At 43.4% G+C, this 16,279-nt stretch overlaps 1 protein-coding gene across 1 annotated transcript; it reads right to left on the bottom strand.

Annotated features, from left to right (window-relative positions):
- Positions 1–411: 411 nt before the first annotated feature.
- Positions 412–16,222, bottom strand: TM2D3 (TM2 domain containing 3). The gene is made up of 6 exons (XM_085850102.1): positions 16,082–16,222; positions 12,959–13,015; positions 12,661–12,815; positions 8,207–8,381; positions 5,787–5,862; positions 412–793 (listed from the first exon to the last, which is right to left on the bottom strand). Exons 1-6 carry the CDS (start codon positions 16,155–16,157, stop codon positions 628–630), a joined length of 705 nt encoding a protein of 234 aa, XP_085706228.1. The 5' UTR covers positions 16,158–16,222; the 3' UTR covers positions 412–627.
- Positions 16,223–16,279: the final 57 nt, after the last annotated feature.

Raw genomic sequence — 16,279 nt, 5'->3', positions numbered from 1 at the left:
AATCACCCTGCCTATTTATAGCTAGGTCGGGATTTGAACCCAGGCTGGACAGCTTTGAGGCGAGTGTGCATACCTCTAAGCCATCCTGTCATCCCTGGGTTGAACAATACCGATATATATTTTTTTAATTTCAGGAGACCACCATTCAGCCAATCACAGCTTGTGCTGTGATTGCCAACACATGGTTGTTTGTCCATGTTCCATTCTTTTTAAATGCTGAGTATCAAGCAAGGAAGCAGCACATTCGGTTCCTCATCTTTGGTATGACACAGCTGCAGTTCAAACCAAGTTACCAGGCTCAGAGCGAATGCTCTAACCCTTATACCACCGAGTCTGGTTCATAGATAACGATAGTATCGTGGTTCCTGATGTAGTAAACTCTTTCATCACATCAATTCAGCCGACAACTGATGACAAAACAAACTTTTATAATTTAATCAACGGGCACCTATCTCCTTTTGACGACGAGGATTTTGCAGTAAATGTACAAATTACAATCCCACCTCTGACTATGTCACACGAAAATAAACTCGACCATGTGTATGTACAAATGAAATTATAATTACATTCAGGCAATAAGCTGGTAGAGTTTAAACGGGATGAGACACACGCAGGCAAGCAGTGCTGTCAGATATATAGCGAGCCATCAGCTGGTCCAATGTACCCTACGGCAATGAGAATAACATCGAGGAGCGTCCATACACCCAGGCCACCGAAACTGAAGAGCTTGCCGAGGCCCTCTCGCCACTGGCCCAGGTAGAAGCGATCGGCACCGAATCCCCCGAGGGTGATACTGTCGCAGCCCGGATTAGGAAAGAAGGGAAATAATGAACAATTTAGGTTGATTGACAATGTGCCGTTTCAGTATGAACAACATCCACAACTCATCAACAGAAGGCTCGAAAAAAGTCAAGATAAGGTATCAAACAAACAATAAACATTCAAGACGGTGACATGGCACAACTCGTTTTTTTTTTCTTGTGCTAAGAAAAAAAGATTGGGGTTTGGAAGAGGTTCACATCTGAAACTGCTTTGAAGGAAAGTCATTGAACTGTTAACAGAATAGGTGAAGGAAATTGCGATCACGGACAAGGATTCCATCAAAGGCTGCGCTTATCACGTCCACTCAATGCAAACTGCCTGGTTAAATGTGCTGCCCGATGTTGATTGATATTACGTACACAAAATGTGACACTTGTAACACCACTCCCACCAAAATATGATCTCTCCGATACATTCATTGGGCTGCCAAGATGGCCGAGTGGTATGCAAACTCGCCTTCGAGTTATGTCAAGCTTGGGTTTGAATCTCAACCCAGCTATAAACCGTAATCGTGTTTCACAGGCAAGGTGATTCATCAATGTGTATGCCGTCCCCCAGACGGATGTGAAGCGGACGTCCCGTCTGACGACATTTGTTGGTGGATGTTGAAAATCCCATTGTGTCCTTCGCAAAGAGTAGGCGAGCTATCACTGGCACTCTGAACAAATTACAAATTCCTGCCCGAAGCTCACGTTGCCCCTGTCCCAAGGGAATGAAGTGCAACAGGGTCAACCCCACAAGGGTGTCGCTACATGACGACAACACGTTACTCAACTAATCCCAACTCAAGTAGCGTCCCAAATAGTCTTGCGATGGTGTGACAGTTTGTCCTGCCCTCGATCAATCGTGTCCGTTACATAATGAGAACGTGTAATATCTACACGAGTACGGAGTACCATCGTCAAATAGGGTTATTAAAAAGGCAGATAGCATATCGAGGGGCTGACACGATGGCCGCGAGGTACGCACACTCGCTTCTAACATGTCTATCCTGGGTTTGAATCCAGATCCAGCTATAAACTGTCATCCTGGTGTTCCACTGGTAGGGTGATTCATCAATGTGTGCACCCTCTCTCGAATAGACATTAAACTGCGCATCCCATCTGCTGCCATTAGTTGTAGACATTAAAGATCACATGGTGTCCATGAAGAGTAGGCAGACTATCGCCAGCACCATGAACAACTTACAAATTCCTGCCCTAATGACTTTGTAGAATGTCAGGCCTGGCCAGCAAGTTCATAAACAAAAATGAAATGGATTCTTGGAGAAAAAGAATTTCATACATGAGAGAGAGGAGAGTGCTGCTCGCTGTAGGTAAACAAGAAAAGCAGTATCAAAGGCCTGGTTGCTATAATAAAAATACAGCCTGGCAATATTTTACCAGCAAAGCCAAAATAGAGAACGCCGCGATCTTATGGCGGCCCCCATTCTTACCCACAATCTTCATTACCCCCGTTAACCCTTCCAAACCCAAGCCTCTTTATTACAGGCTACAATGTTCCCTCCCCTACTTTCGTGTTCATTCATTCTGACGTTTATTGTGGCCAAGACTTGGCCCAATGCCCTATCGTCAGTTCATTCCCTCCGTTACCCTGATCTTTCATGAGCCTCAATCTTGTACATTAAAAAAAAAGGCAAAGCGAAGGAAGAAGAACAAAGAAAAGATAGCATTTAAAGAAAGCACATCCAGCAAGTGCATCAGCACAATTGGGGAATCAACTTGGCTCACCACATAATGTCCATAATGTGAAATATCTTAATTAATAATCAACGATGCAATGGCACTTAATAACCATGTTGTTCCTGCCCGGTTTATTTTTCTGTGCAGCCTTATAAATTAGACACCTTTGGTCTCAGCTTCAGCTGGAAGGTTCTTCAAAACAATCAATTATCCGATTCAGGGTTTTTGGCAAATCACAAAATATAAACTATAATGGCACTTGGTAGAGCACATACCTCCCTCCGCCAGGCTGAACAGTTTACATTTTGTGTCCAACTGATAGGCCAGATATGCTGACCTGAACCAAAATCCAAATCGGCTTATTCCTGTCACCTACCCAACTCATCCACCAAGTTTTGTCATAATCCGTCCACAACTTTTTGAAATGTCATATATATATATATATATATATATATATATATATATATATATATATATATATATATATATATATATATATATATATATATATATATATATATAGTTTTTGGCCCCCATCTCTCAATGATGAAGAATCACTTGGAATATTAAAAAAAAAAAAATTTCTCATATCCAGATCCGGATCTTCACTTGCATCGAATCGATTCACCCTTGTCACACACTAAGTTTTTTTTCCGAATCCGTCCATAACTTTTTGAGATATCCTATTCGCAAACAAACAGGGGTGAAAACAACCTCCACCCACTTTCGCTGGCAGAGGTAATAAAAATTAAATTTTAATTTTTTTTTTAAACTTTAAATTATCCAAATAATTAATTAGGAGGAAGCTTATTCAATGTTGCCACAGTAATACCGTGAGCAGAAAGCACAAACGTGCTGTACGTCGGCAGTTACTTCCATGCCACTTGCGGGACAACTTCATTTGAGACGTCGAGCTTATGTTTATTCGGGAAAGGACCAATGGCGAATCAAGAGTAAATCAAAGCGTAAAGATTGATAGGATAACCAGATTGGAGAATCAAGTTAAAAAGAGTGGTAAGCTTCGCACAAACAAACACGAGAGAGTCAGTCGGGAGCTGATTGGAAGATGGCTGGCCAAGTAAAAGTGCTTCTCTTGGAGTACGATGAAAATAGAGAGCACAAAGATGATGTTACTGGAAATGATGTTCAGGGATGAAACGAAAAAAATGTGTCAAGTAAGGACACTTGAATGTATTTCCCATTTATGTTTTATTCAGATAAAATAAAGTTGGATTTGGCGAAACAATTTCAGATAAAACAGCTAACAGATTATTCAACACACCTTTAACCTTTGGTTCTCTGATCGGATGGTTAATTGACACAAGTGTCGTCATAAAAGTTGTTCAAAGTGATGTTGGTTCACAATAAATGTTTCAAATAATTAAAAAGATGCTTGGTACAACAAAAACTTCAATAGAGACATAAACAGAGACATTTGAAGGACATTACCATAAAAAAAAAGACTAAAAAGAAAACCACAAAGCTTTTCGTTGTGCTCTCATCAGGTGAAATTCACACAAAGTGAATGAGGTAATGATGAAGAACAGTCAAATAGACACCCATCAACAAAGTCAATTCTGATTGGATGCTCTGTCCTGATACGTCATCACCTCCCAATGGTCTAGGTGGGAGGAGCCTGTTCAGTGTTCAGCTCTCCAATTGGAGGTTGCAGAGTCTGAGGCGGAGCCGCTAAGGCTGTTGCAGAATCCTCTTCATCAACATCTGTGATCGTGAGACGAGTTAGTGTTCCTCTTCTTTGCACAAATAAGCAAAGCGAGTGGACAAACTATTTTTGCCGACATAACATAGGGTCTTTGGAAGAGATACATGTCGCTTCCAGTATTTGGGGATGTGTTATACTTCGTCCTCGACTCAATATCATGAATGCATCCACATTATATTGTTCAGCACAGTTTGCATTCTCAATCAAATGCTGTCCAACAGCAGATGCACACGATGTTGGGATTGATGCTGGGACCTTCCTACAAGCACGTTCCGGCTGTATTCCCGAACCAATTGTGTTTTTACTGATGGATAAAGGGACATGCTGTTTGATTCTGTCAGTAAGTTTGGGTAGTTCTGCCTACATACTGAGCATCACATCAGCACTTGAATTCATCAATAATATTGCTAAGTTTTGAGGCAGGCAGAACATCCTTCTTAATTACAGGATCAGACGGCGAGAGGTGAAAATCACTCTTGGATGAACCACCAGATATGTGTTTGAGACACATCTTTTGATTTGTTCCTCATACCTTTGTGACATTTTCCCTTTCCAAGGAATCTTGATTATAGACCGGGCACTTTTCAGGACCCATCGTCTGTTCATCCATAGCAGTGAGGAATTTGTGCATAAACCTCCTGATGATATACTCAGGATATCCATTCTCACTGAGGATGCCGGCAATCTTGTCCACCTCTGTATGAAGTTTGGAGTTGGATCATATCCTCTTGGCTCGACTCACTAATACATTGATCAAACCAACCTTGTAGCTCGTTCAACTAAAAGAGTCCCATTGAGTATAACTGGCCGGTGAATACTGGCCAGGCCTGACGATCAACACAAACTGATCTCACAATCACAGATATTGATGAAGAGGATTCTGCAACAGCCTCAGTGACCCTGCAACTTCCAATTTGAGAGCTGAACACTGAACAGGCTCCTCCCACCTCGACCGGTGGGAGGTGATGACGCATCAGTAGAGAACATCCAATCGGAATTGACTTTGTTGATAGGTGTATATTGGACCGTTCTTCTTCCTTACCTCATTCACTTTGTGTGAATTTCACCTGAAGAGAGCACAACGAAAAGTTTTGTGGTTTTCTTTTTAGTCTTTTTTTATGGTAATGTCCTTCAAATGTCTCTGTTTATGTCTATATTGAAATAAATGTTTCTTCAAATCATATAATCTGGACATGTTGAGAATTTGTGATGTAAAATTGCAGAATAAAATGCAATCCGTTTCAACAACTCATTCGTACTGAGATGGAAAGCACCCAACGGTTGGGTTGGGTCGGGTCAGGTCAGGTCAAAGAAATATGACTTTCAAGTCGAGAAAACTTGACGGTAGAGCGACACTTTGTGTTGTTTGAAACAATTGACACAAGGCCACCCTAAGTAACCAGAATGTGGCAGTGTCGAATGTTGTCAAACAGGCATGGTTGGACCAAATTACCTTCTCACTCCCGCCCCCTCCCCCCTCCGCTTTATCAGCATTTACCACACTGTTGTTCCAGAAACAATGCTAAAGGTTCAGTGACCTTCCAGCCTGCACAACACACCTGAGAGCCAAAGCTGTTGACCACTTGTAACCTCCGGTCCAGTTGCAGTACACCATCTTTTGAAACGTACGCTTTCCTAGTGGGAAAAGAAAAGAAAAGAAAAGCCATGAACATAATAGCCAGCACATGCACAAAATGATACTGTAACGGACTTGGTCTCCTTAACGGGTGATGCGAGACTATCAGAGATGAACTTCCAAGAGACTGAGCTGAGATGTTCCACAGACGCGGCGACTCCACAGTTTCAGTGTGGTGAGGATAAATTAATTTGGCCACGCGGTGGTTTCAACACATGCATACAGTTTTAAGAGGAATTTCGCTAAGTTGGAGGGTGGATCCATGGCTCAAAATGCACAGCGAATATACTTTAATGAAACAGGTTTATTAAATAATGAGAATGGGGAACAGTTGGAAAAAAATAAAATAACATGATATGGGAGTAGAAACCTGCCGAGATGGTTAACTGGATGGTAACCGTTTCTTCGCCCAAGTTTGAAACTAAACTTCACGCATGCAGACTCGATCAGGTACACAAGACTGACAAAAGAATAGACAGAATGGATGGGGTAGAGGTTTGTGGTGCTCTATTTGGGGTTGAGACGTCAGGAGGCACAGCGTGCTCACGAAGTCAGGCTCTCTTGCATTTGTGCGGCCTGTTCCCGGGTTCACTCAATCCGGCCGTGTGTAGCCGTGTATCTGCTGTTCTTAATCCTCCAGACTCTCGAACTCTCCTCAGTCCTTTGCTAAGCAGATGGCAGCTGACGACCACAGCAACTCAAACTCATCGCTTCACTGGTCGTTGCAAGCCGCTTCACTCCCCATGTTGCTTCACTTCTCTGCTGTGTCTGAGCACTGCTGCTTTATAGCCAAAGTCCCCTTACCCCACCCCTGACTTCCTGGGGTGAGGTTTCCTTCTGCCTCGTGAGGGTCCTGCCCATGCCCACATGTGCGACATTGTCACCACCTTATTAGAGCGTGTTGTGCTTGCACGCATGGACTCGCCATTTTCACGCGTTACGTATGAAGGGGGTGAGAAAGGACAATGGGGAACGATTAATAATGCCAATCAAAGAGAAAAGAGAGACAGGCACGAGAGGCTATGGTGACAATGAGCTTCATAGATATCTAATCCTGGCCGCTTGTAATTGGGGTTACAAACCACTTACACGAACATGCATGAGATAACCAATTAATAATTAATCCCTCAGTAACCCCCAAGTCATTTTCATAACAACACATTCTATAACCTACAGACCAGTGATCTTCACTACTTTTTATAGGAGGGTCATTTTTGCCGATTAAAGACATCAATTCAGTGTGAGAACTACCACACCACCTACAGGACCCCGTAATTGCTACTATTAGGCCACACCCCCATTAACTCCTTCATTGTGGTTAACAGGGCTACAAGCATAATTTTTTTGTATTCTGCCATCTAATTATATGTTACTTTTATGCTTCGTGTTGGAACACTCATTTGAAACCATTGGGTCAATTTGATAGCATTTATGGCGGATTATGATAGTGCGTTTTCACATTTGTGTATTACATCAGCCGCACGTCAGGGGCCGTACTTTAGGCCACCAAGGGCCGCCAGTGGCTCGTGGGCAGTGCAATGAAAAACAGAGATCTACACAATTCCCATATAGATCTCATACACAAAGCGATACTTTATACATCTACAATATTCCAAAGTAGTGCTGAAATAATATTCAAACAAAATGCACACGGACCTCCATATCTGCGAAGGTTACGTTCCTGGAAAACCTCGCAAATGCAGAATTTGTAAATACGAATACCTTGGTTTAATGGGAAAAAGGAGGTAAGGTTCCCGAATCAGACTGAACACGAAGGATGGGGGAGGGGGTGGGCAGAGTTGGTGAATGTTTAAAAATAATGATTAATTTTTTTTTTTAATGAGAGTATAGTGGTACAGAAGTGCATTTTTACTGACGTTTGATGATGATGATGATTATGTTGTTAGAGCGGAAGTCAGAAGGATGATTCAAGCCCATTGCGGAGATACTCACACCCAAAGCCAGCCTGTCCAACATAATCACTTTTTCGCTTAAACTCATCACTTCCTTCTGCCCTTTTCCAGCAAATCATCCCCAATCCCTGCCCATTAACTCTACCTAAAGCAATCATCTGACTTGCAGGTTACAGTTTCCTTTCTCCCCTTCTATCCTTTTTCCCCATTCATTCATCCCCTTGCTTATTGTGTTCAGCTGCCCCACTATGGCCTTGCCGAGATTTATGTAAAGAAAAATTAAAATAAATTGAGATTGATGGTCCTTATAAATGTAAATGTGTAAGATGAAGAAGGGTTCATTGCACCCTTGGAAGGCCGAGTTCCACCTTCTGATAACTATATAAAGATATTACATCCAACTACGACGACGTTCTCCACCACGTCTCACCGAGGCAATGGACGTCTGCCAGTACAGTGCACATTACAATGTGCCGTTTACGAGGGCAGTTCACGGCACGGCACTTCGTCCTGTTCTCACACTTGTACAGCTCCGGTGGCAGTTGCCAGCAGTACCGGCATGGCAGCGACACATGGAACACTCTCTGGGGACGACTTGTTTCATCCTGTAGCCATGAAGGCATGAGAGAGTTAATAGGGTGAGCAGCAAGGTCAGCTTAGATATCAGGGCCAACAATGATTGCCTTTCTTGGAGATGCTATACAAGCAATGATGCAAGAATACATGCAGCTACTTCAAGGAGCACAACTTAATAAGGCCAAAAATAAAAACTTTAAATTCAAGTTCTGGTTTGACAACCAACCATATTTTTGAGGGTTTCCAAACTTTAAAGATGAAAATGAAGGAATTGGATAACTTTTTGGTTAATTTAAACTGAACCGACAAAAGTTCAAGCGTCCGGGCTGCTATCAGTCTCACGAACCTGATTTTGAGTCGTTGAACCACACTCAAGATCCTAACACCCCAACCTGGCTCAGACTCCCATTTAAATCATAGCTTTAAGGGTAACGAGACAAACTTATCTCATCACTCATCAATTTTGTTTGCTTTTGCTTATTTCTGAAACAATCCCATACAATGTCATCGTTAATGCCTTCGATTTTGATGATGCACAACATTTTTCCATGTTAAAATATTTCTGTGATCAACATCGATGAAACATCTGGAAAGGTGTGGTCTCACCATCTCCATTACTCATTATTTGGGGTTACAACATGTCCAATGGTATCACACTCTGCTTTGCTTTGAAGAAGGGTTAACAACCGGAACATCAGCTTCTCCTCGTCCCAATAGTACTAAGCATACCTCAATGCATGTTCTGTTGATTCCATCCATTATCACGTACTCCCTTTTTACAGTATTTTTTTTCAGAAGGAAAATTTTGGTTTCACCAATTCAGATCATAATTCCGCAGAGGGCACAACTTGTAGTCCCTTTTGAACATTCACACTGGGGAGGAGCCAACCTATCACTAAATACAGGAACACTGCTCACCTCCACTCATTTGTTCCTCTTTTTCCTACCCGTGGAACCAAGTTCTATGATGGATGATGTCCAGATCCTCTTCAATCTCATTCTTCCCTTCAGGTCTTCAAGACAGTTGTTCACCACCATCTCAGATTGTCCCCAAACCAAAAACATGATCTTTTCTACCCTCGTTAACCTCCCCCCACCCCTGCTTCACCCTTCCACCCCCCACACCAATCTCTACTCCTTACAAATTTCCAGTTTTCCCTTCTGTATCCACCTCGTCCACACCATGCATTCTCTCTTGCCGCCATCCCTTCCCACACCCATTATTTGTCCGCTTCCCTCTGTCTTGGTCTTCGGCTCTGCTGTTGGTTTTCTCCCCTCTCCTCCTCAATTGTTCCTTTTGTCCTGGTGCATCCTGATCCGTTCAGTGTCCTGGTACAAGCTTTTCTACGAGCCTTGACTATGTACACAAAAAAAGAAAAGAAAAAAAAGGTTGATGGGTTGTGTAGTCGTGTACAAACTTCCTCTTATTGCTCATGTCATTTCTAAATGTCATCTGTAAGTTGTAACAGTCATCAGTAAAGCGGTAAAGATTTGTTTTCGAACACACATCATTCGTAAATGAACACCATCCTGAAGGAAACAAATATCCTGTTCACATCAATAGGAAACTCAGTGTGAGTGAATTGAGGGTGTCTTTCCTGCACGCCCAAACTATATCTCCGGAGGGCCAAGACTGTGGGGCGTGGGCGTTACAGCACGACCAAGTACATACTGTGAAACATCATGTGCTTTGCGCTTCCTGCTGCTGTGTCGAGAGCATGAAAGATGGAAAAAAGGTTTCATCAGGAATGACCCAATATTAAATTTTGAGTAAAAAAAAAATAAAAATCTTTTGTTTCAACAACTGTAACCCTAAGTCCCCACACCCCTAGGGCATGATCTGGGGGTAAAATCTAAATTGTTCCATATTTCATGCGTCCCCCAATGTTGATTGCATATATAAAGTTTCATGAAGAAATGTTAATATAAAATGTGCCCAGAATTGCAACATTTTTTTGGTATTTGCCCTTTTGAGCAGGCCCTCGGGGCCCCATTGGGTGGGGCCAAAAATTATGGTCACATACCTTCAAGCCATGTGGTGATCATAACTAACAAGTTTTGTGAATTTCTGCCGTCGTTTCGGAGGAGATAGTGTGATAGAGGTGACAGACAGACAGTCCCTTTTGAACATTTTTTTTTCAAAAAGCGTGGGGATAATGATATAATCGACGTGCAAGTTAATGCACAGCAGGATAATGCGAGGGTGTGTCGAAAAGCAATTCCTTCCATTTTTTTTCTCCAAAACAGGAAAAAGATATTTGAATGAAACCGAGTGCACGTAGTCTGCACATTCGTTCCTCCCACCACTGGGTGTGAAGTTTTGTGATTCTCACACTAGATTGTCTCAGTGATACATTAGTGAGGATGGCAGGGGGCAGCACAACATTGTCAGTGCTGTGAAGCACAAAAGTGCTGGAGATGAGAGTTCAGATGACTGGTTGGAGATGACAGATGACTGGAGAAGACAGTTGGGTTCACGATAACGACCGTGAGAGTAAGAGACGGTGAATAGAATACCACCACAAAGGATCACCAGCCTTGACTTGGCTCGGTCAGATTTTCACCTCTTCCCCCAAATTAAGGAATACCTTTGTGGAGAACGCATTTCTCCTGACGATGGTGTCAAGGCCACTGCGAAGCTCTGGTAAGGTGAGCAGGACACACAGTTGTATCGTGACTTCACCAGAAAACTACGTGAACGTTTGTATAAACGCGTGGACCACAGTGGTGATTATGTTGAGAAATAGATACGCACCGTGGTGGGATATAGATTGATGTTTGTATGTGTGCTTCATTTGAACATCTTTACCTCTTTGGGAGAAAAATAATACAAGGATTTACTTTTCAACACACCCTGGTACATTGGTTAAGTCTGTCTGCTCCCCCACCAAATTTGGTCCATGTCGGTCATGTAGCTTGTGCGGAAAACATGTTTTAGTGAATATTAGGGATTAGGGGAGGGAGGCAGTGGTCCCCTTTCCGGAGGAGATACGGCCATTGGGGGGGGGGCATAACTAACTTAAGGTTAGGGAATGATCACGATGCCGCATGGCCAGTTTGGTCTGGATCCGATTGTTGGTTTCTGAGATTTATAAATGAAATACAAATTTTTGGGGCAAATCCCCTTTTCACACCCTTTAAATGGCTGGATCCGGATGGGGAGCAAAATCACATGAGACCTTGCTGTCCTGATGCATCGTTCCAAATTTGGTCCATAATTTGTCAGGTAGTTTGTGAGGAGAAGATGTTTTAGTCAAATGTTAACGAACAAACGCATGTACGTATAGATAGACGGCCAAACACCGGGACTCACTCTAGGAGCTTATTTCGGAGAAATAACCTCAAAACAGTAACCAAAATGGACCACTAATCGGCAAGAGCAGGGGAAACAGGAAGAAAATTGCATCTTCATATTTCGTATTAGGCAAAATGTACATTATTTAGGTTAGCTTATCAGGTTATCATGCAAACGCATCATCATTAGGTTATCACACTTATGCTTTCTTATCATTAAACCAAGTCAGTTACTCATCTGTGGATTTTAGTGTACTTGAGTAATGAATCAGGATGTTTACAAAACAGGCATCTAGTGGCTATTTCTGATCCGATGTACCATACTCTATGATACAGAGCGTTGGTTCTGCCGAAGCAGTTTCTAGTGCAGGGTCATGCTGGGCGATTTATCATCCCTTTGGAATTTGCTCATGGTACCGGTGATAGCTCGCTAACTCTTCACAAAAGACACCGTGGGATCTTCCAGCCACTAATGCACGGGACGCCCATTTAACATCTATCCGAGGGACGGCACACACACTGAGGAATTGATGGTGTGCTGTCCCTCGGATGGATGTTACGGCACACACACACACACACACCCTGAAAGTCCCTGTAGTGTCCATTTTGTTTACCCCATGTACCTCACCCCATCCCTCCCCCTTCCGCAGATCTCCTATTGTCTCTGTTCCCCACTATTTTGTGCTTCCCTCTCTTACCCCTCTTGTCTCCTGACTTGCTATACGTTTCTGTGTATTAGCTTTCACACGAGCCTTTACTTGGCATACAAAATAAATAAAATAATAAAATAAAATAAATCACCCTGCCTGTGAAACACCAGGATGATAGTTTACAGCTGGGTTGGTATTCAAACCCAGGATAGACAGTTTTGAGGTGAGTGTGCGCACCTCCAGTCCATCTTGTTAACACAGCGGCTATTTAATGCGTCATAATAAGCTTTTGATGACTTAAAAGTAAGAGGTAGAAATGTAGAACGGCATTTTGGATGCAAGGGAAATAAAAACAACAACACACCAAGCACACATTGGCATCGCACACGGTGCAGTTTCCTGACGTCTCCTGTCCATAGATGCATTCATGATCATACTTGCAGCTGAAGCAGTCGAACAGCAGCTCACTGCAGCGCCCTTTGTTCGGGCACATCGACACGGACTGTTCGTTACTTGTACCTGGAAATTAAATTCGATCATTATAAGGATGAGGGCTAAATGTATGGCTGAATAAGAGTATGCATTTAATCTTGAAAACACAAAGGAGGCAAACTCATGCCAGCGCTGGTGAGAAACGGGAGATCACTTGGCCGGGAACTTACTGGATATCCTGCAGCTGTCATTTCCATTAAATCCATTCTCGAGTCCACAAGCTTGACCTAGGAGGGCAGAAAAGGAATCAAATTGTACAGTCATGACGAGTAAAGACATCATAGGAGAGCTGACAAAGCTTCTACACCAACTTGGTATTTCTCAAATACAACATCCTCACTGCCACCACTTCCCTGACATTCCGGCTACCACCATGGATTAATAAAAATCAGAAGCATGCTCACGTCTCAATTACTTTTATTGGTTCTGCCGAAGATGGTTGAACTCTGAAATAAATGGGATTTTATCTCAGAACTGTTTGTTACTCCAGGTGACTGTGACCAAGGGCAGCATAGCTTCTTGAAATGTGCTGCCTGTTGTAAGGTCAGGACACAGCTAGAGTCATGAGATTTATTAGAGATTTTCATCCACAACTTGATGGAATACTGTTCTCCCCGATGGGCTGGCTGCCCCGCCTCACATCTTGCTTAACTTGATGCCGTGGAAACCAAGGCCTTTAAGAATATTTAGAATCTCCCGCGATGAAACTGAGTCTATATGGGCCTATCACTTCGCCATCGCAGACAGGTCGGTGGTCTCTGTCTTCAACCAGAAATACTCTTTCTGGTATTTCACCCTCTGCTCTTTGCGTGCTTTGTCCCCTCCTTCCAATTTTTTGCAGGGCTCACACAGTCCACCATCAACTCCCTTATGGTGAAACTACCCAAAACACAAGATCACTGCTCACCTCCACTCATTTGTTTCTCATTTTTTCCCCCCACCTGTGGAATCAACTTCCTCATCCACTTCAATCTCATTCTTCCCTCCAGGTCTTCAAGACAGCTGTTCACCACCATCTCAGATCGACCCCTATCCAAAACCATGATCTTTTCTTTCCTCGTTAACCCCACCCCACCCAATTCCTCCTCCTTCCAGTTTTCCTTCTCTATCCATCTTGTCCACCCCATGCATGTGTGTTTTGTGTGCTGTGTTTGTCCACTGTGTCCTGATCCCTTCAGTGTACTAGGTGTTCCACGAGCCCAGACTATGTGCACAAAAAATATATATATATATATATATATATATATATATATATATAATTACCCCTGTGTGGGGGTGATGGTCATCTCTATAAATACACAAGTTCTCAATGTTCAGTTATGACCGAAGACTACTGCGCAGTTTGGTTAAAGATGACTCGGCATTTTGGCGCGCTCGCGCACGAAATTATATTTTGAAAATAAATGCTGACGTTTACATTTCGGGTTTTGAAACTTTTGCACCTTTGGCGGAAAATGTATAAATATACATGGTCAGCTGCTATGCAATGACACCATTCACTAACTTTTACCATGTCCAGTAGAGAATATATAGCCTCCTGAAGGTAGGGCAGTTTTTGCAAACTTTGAAGTCACGTGACGCGAAAACGAAAGCGAAATTCGAAAATCCGGCCCGACCAAATTTAGATATTGTCCCATACATTCATATGCTGCAATCAAATTCAAGGTTGCTTGAGAAATGGCGGAGGAGATAGAATTTGAAAATCGTCATTTTCGCAACTTCAAAGGCCTCGTGACCTTGACCTTGACCTTCGGTGACCTTGACCGTCAAGTCTGGATCCGATTGTTGGTTATGAACATTTAAAACAACATCGTGTACGTCTCATCGACCTCTATCAAGATCACTAATGACCAGATCTCCCGCTTCAACTTCATTGTGAACGGACGGACGGACGGATCGAAGGACATCGACACCCATATTATTAGGTCATGCTCGAAGAGATGAACTAAAAAGGTACTGGGCTCACAAAGGACACCACCATCGATGCTTCACCACCCTGAAGAGCCACAGCCACTCATCGCACCAAGTAGTTCACAATCACAACACTACCCAGAGACAACTTCAACAAGAAAAACATTATGAGCTCGAGGGTTCGTTAATCTCTTAGTAGTAATGTATATATTAAAACAAATCCAAATATGGATCAGTTTTTAACCTCATCACACAGTGTGTACGTGTTGGCCTGAATGCCAAAAACCCCACACCACCCATCCTCATCACATCCCATATACCTTCCCTCCATCCATACCACCTATCCCTATTACATCCCCACCCACCTATCCCAATTACCTCTACCCCCTCCATCCATACAACCTATCCCTATTACCTCCCCACCCACCTATCCCAATTACCTCTACCCCCTCCATCCATACAACCTATCCCTATTGCCTCCGCACCCCCTCCTATCGTTATTACCCCTACCCCCTCCATCCATACAACCTATCCCTATTACTTCCCCACCCCTCCCCTCCTATCCCTATTACCCATACCCTCTCCTATCCCAATTACCCCTACCCCCCCCCCATCCATACCACCTATCCCTATTATCCCCCCACCCCTCCTATCCCTATTACCCATACCCTCTCCTATCCCAATTACCCCTACCCCCCCCCATCCATACCACCTATCCCTATTATCCCCCCACCCCCTCCTATCCCTATTACCCATACCCTCTCCTATCCCAATTACCCCTACCCCCCCCATACCACCTATCCCTATTATCCCCCCACCCCTCCTATCCCTATTACCCATACCCTCTCCTATCCCTATTACCCCTATCCCCTCCATCCATACCACCTATCCCTATTACCTCCCCACCCCTCCTATCCCTATTACCCCTACCCCCTCCATCCATACAACCTATCCCTATTACCTCCCCACCTCTCCCCCTCCTATCCCTATTACCCATCCCCTCTCCTATCCCAATAACCCTTCCCCCCCCCCCCCCATCCATACGACCTATCCCTATTTATTTATTTTTCCCTCTCACATTGTAGTGATGAGAGGAAAATTTGCTTGAACCGTCAGAACCCAAAGCAGCAAGATACATCATGACAGTACTTTCTCGTTTCTTACCGTCTTTTATCAAGTATTCGAGACAACAACTCGACAGCTATTCTATCCGTTTAATTCGTGCTCCACGTCCCGTACGGCATTTGCTTTGGAGAAGTCTCCACAGGAATCGTCGCCCGTGACAATGTGTGCATCAGATCATTCATTTGGTCAACAGTACAACAACCACCAAACCTTCACTCACAACAATAAACTGTACAAAGCCTCCTCAGCACACGTACCACTCAAGATTAAGACGAGGACGGTATGTAATAAACAAAAGATCCCCCAAAGACGGCACCGCCAGGTGGGCCCCATACTGACAGGAACTTTCAGTCCCACGATCTGTTGGATGGGCGGTGAGTCGGGCGCTCGCCCAGTTATTTCGTTTATTAATCGTAACAGTCCGATTGTAAAAATTAGTTGTATGGTAAAACTAT

Source organism: Eptatretus burgeri, chromosome 12 (assembly GCF_056783735.1).
Source record: "Eptatretus burgeri isolate ZD-2024b chromosome 12, Ebu_testis_v1, whole genome shotgun sequence".
NCBI lineage: Eukaryota > Metazoa > Chordata > Myxini > Myxiniformes > Myxinidae > Eptatretus > Eptatretus burgeri.
The sequence above is the reverse complement of the archived record's forward strand: the minus strand, read 5'-3'. Positions and strand labels throughout refer to the sequence as shown.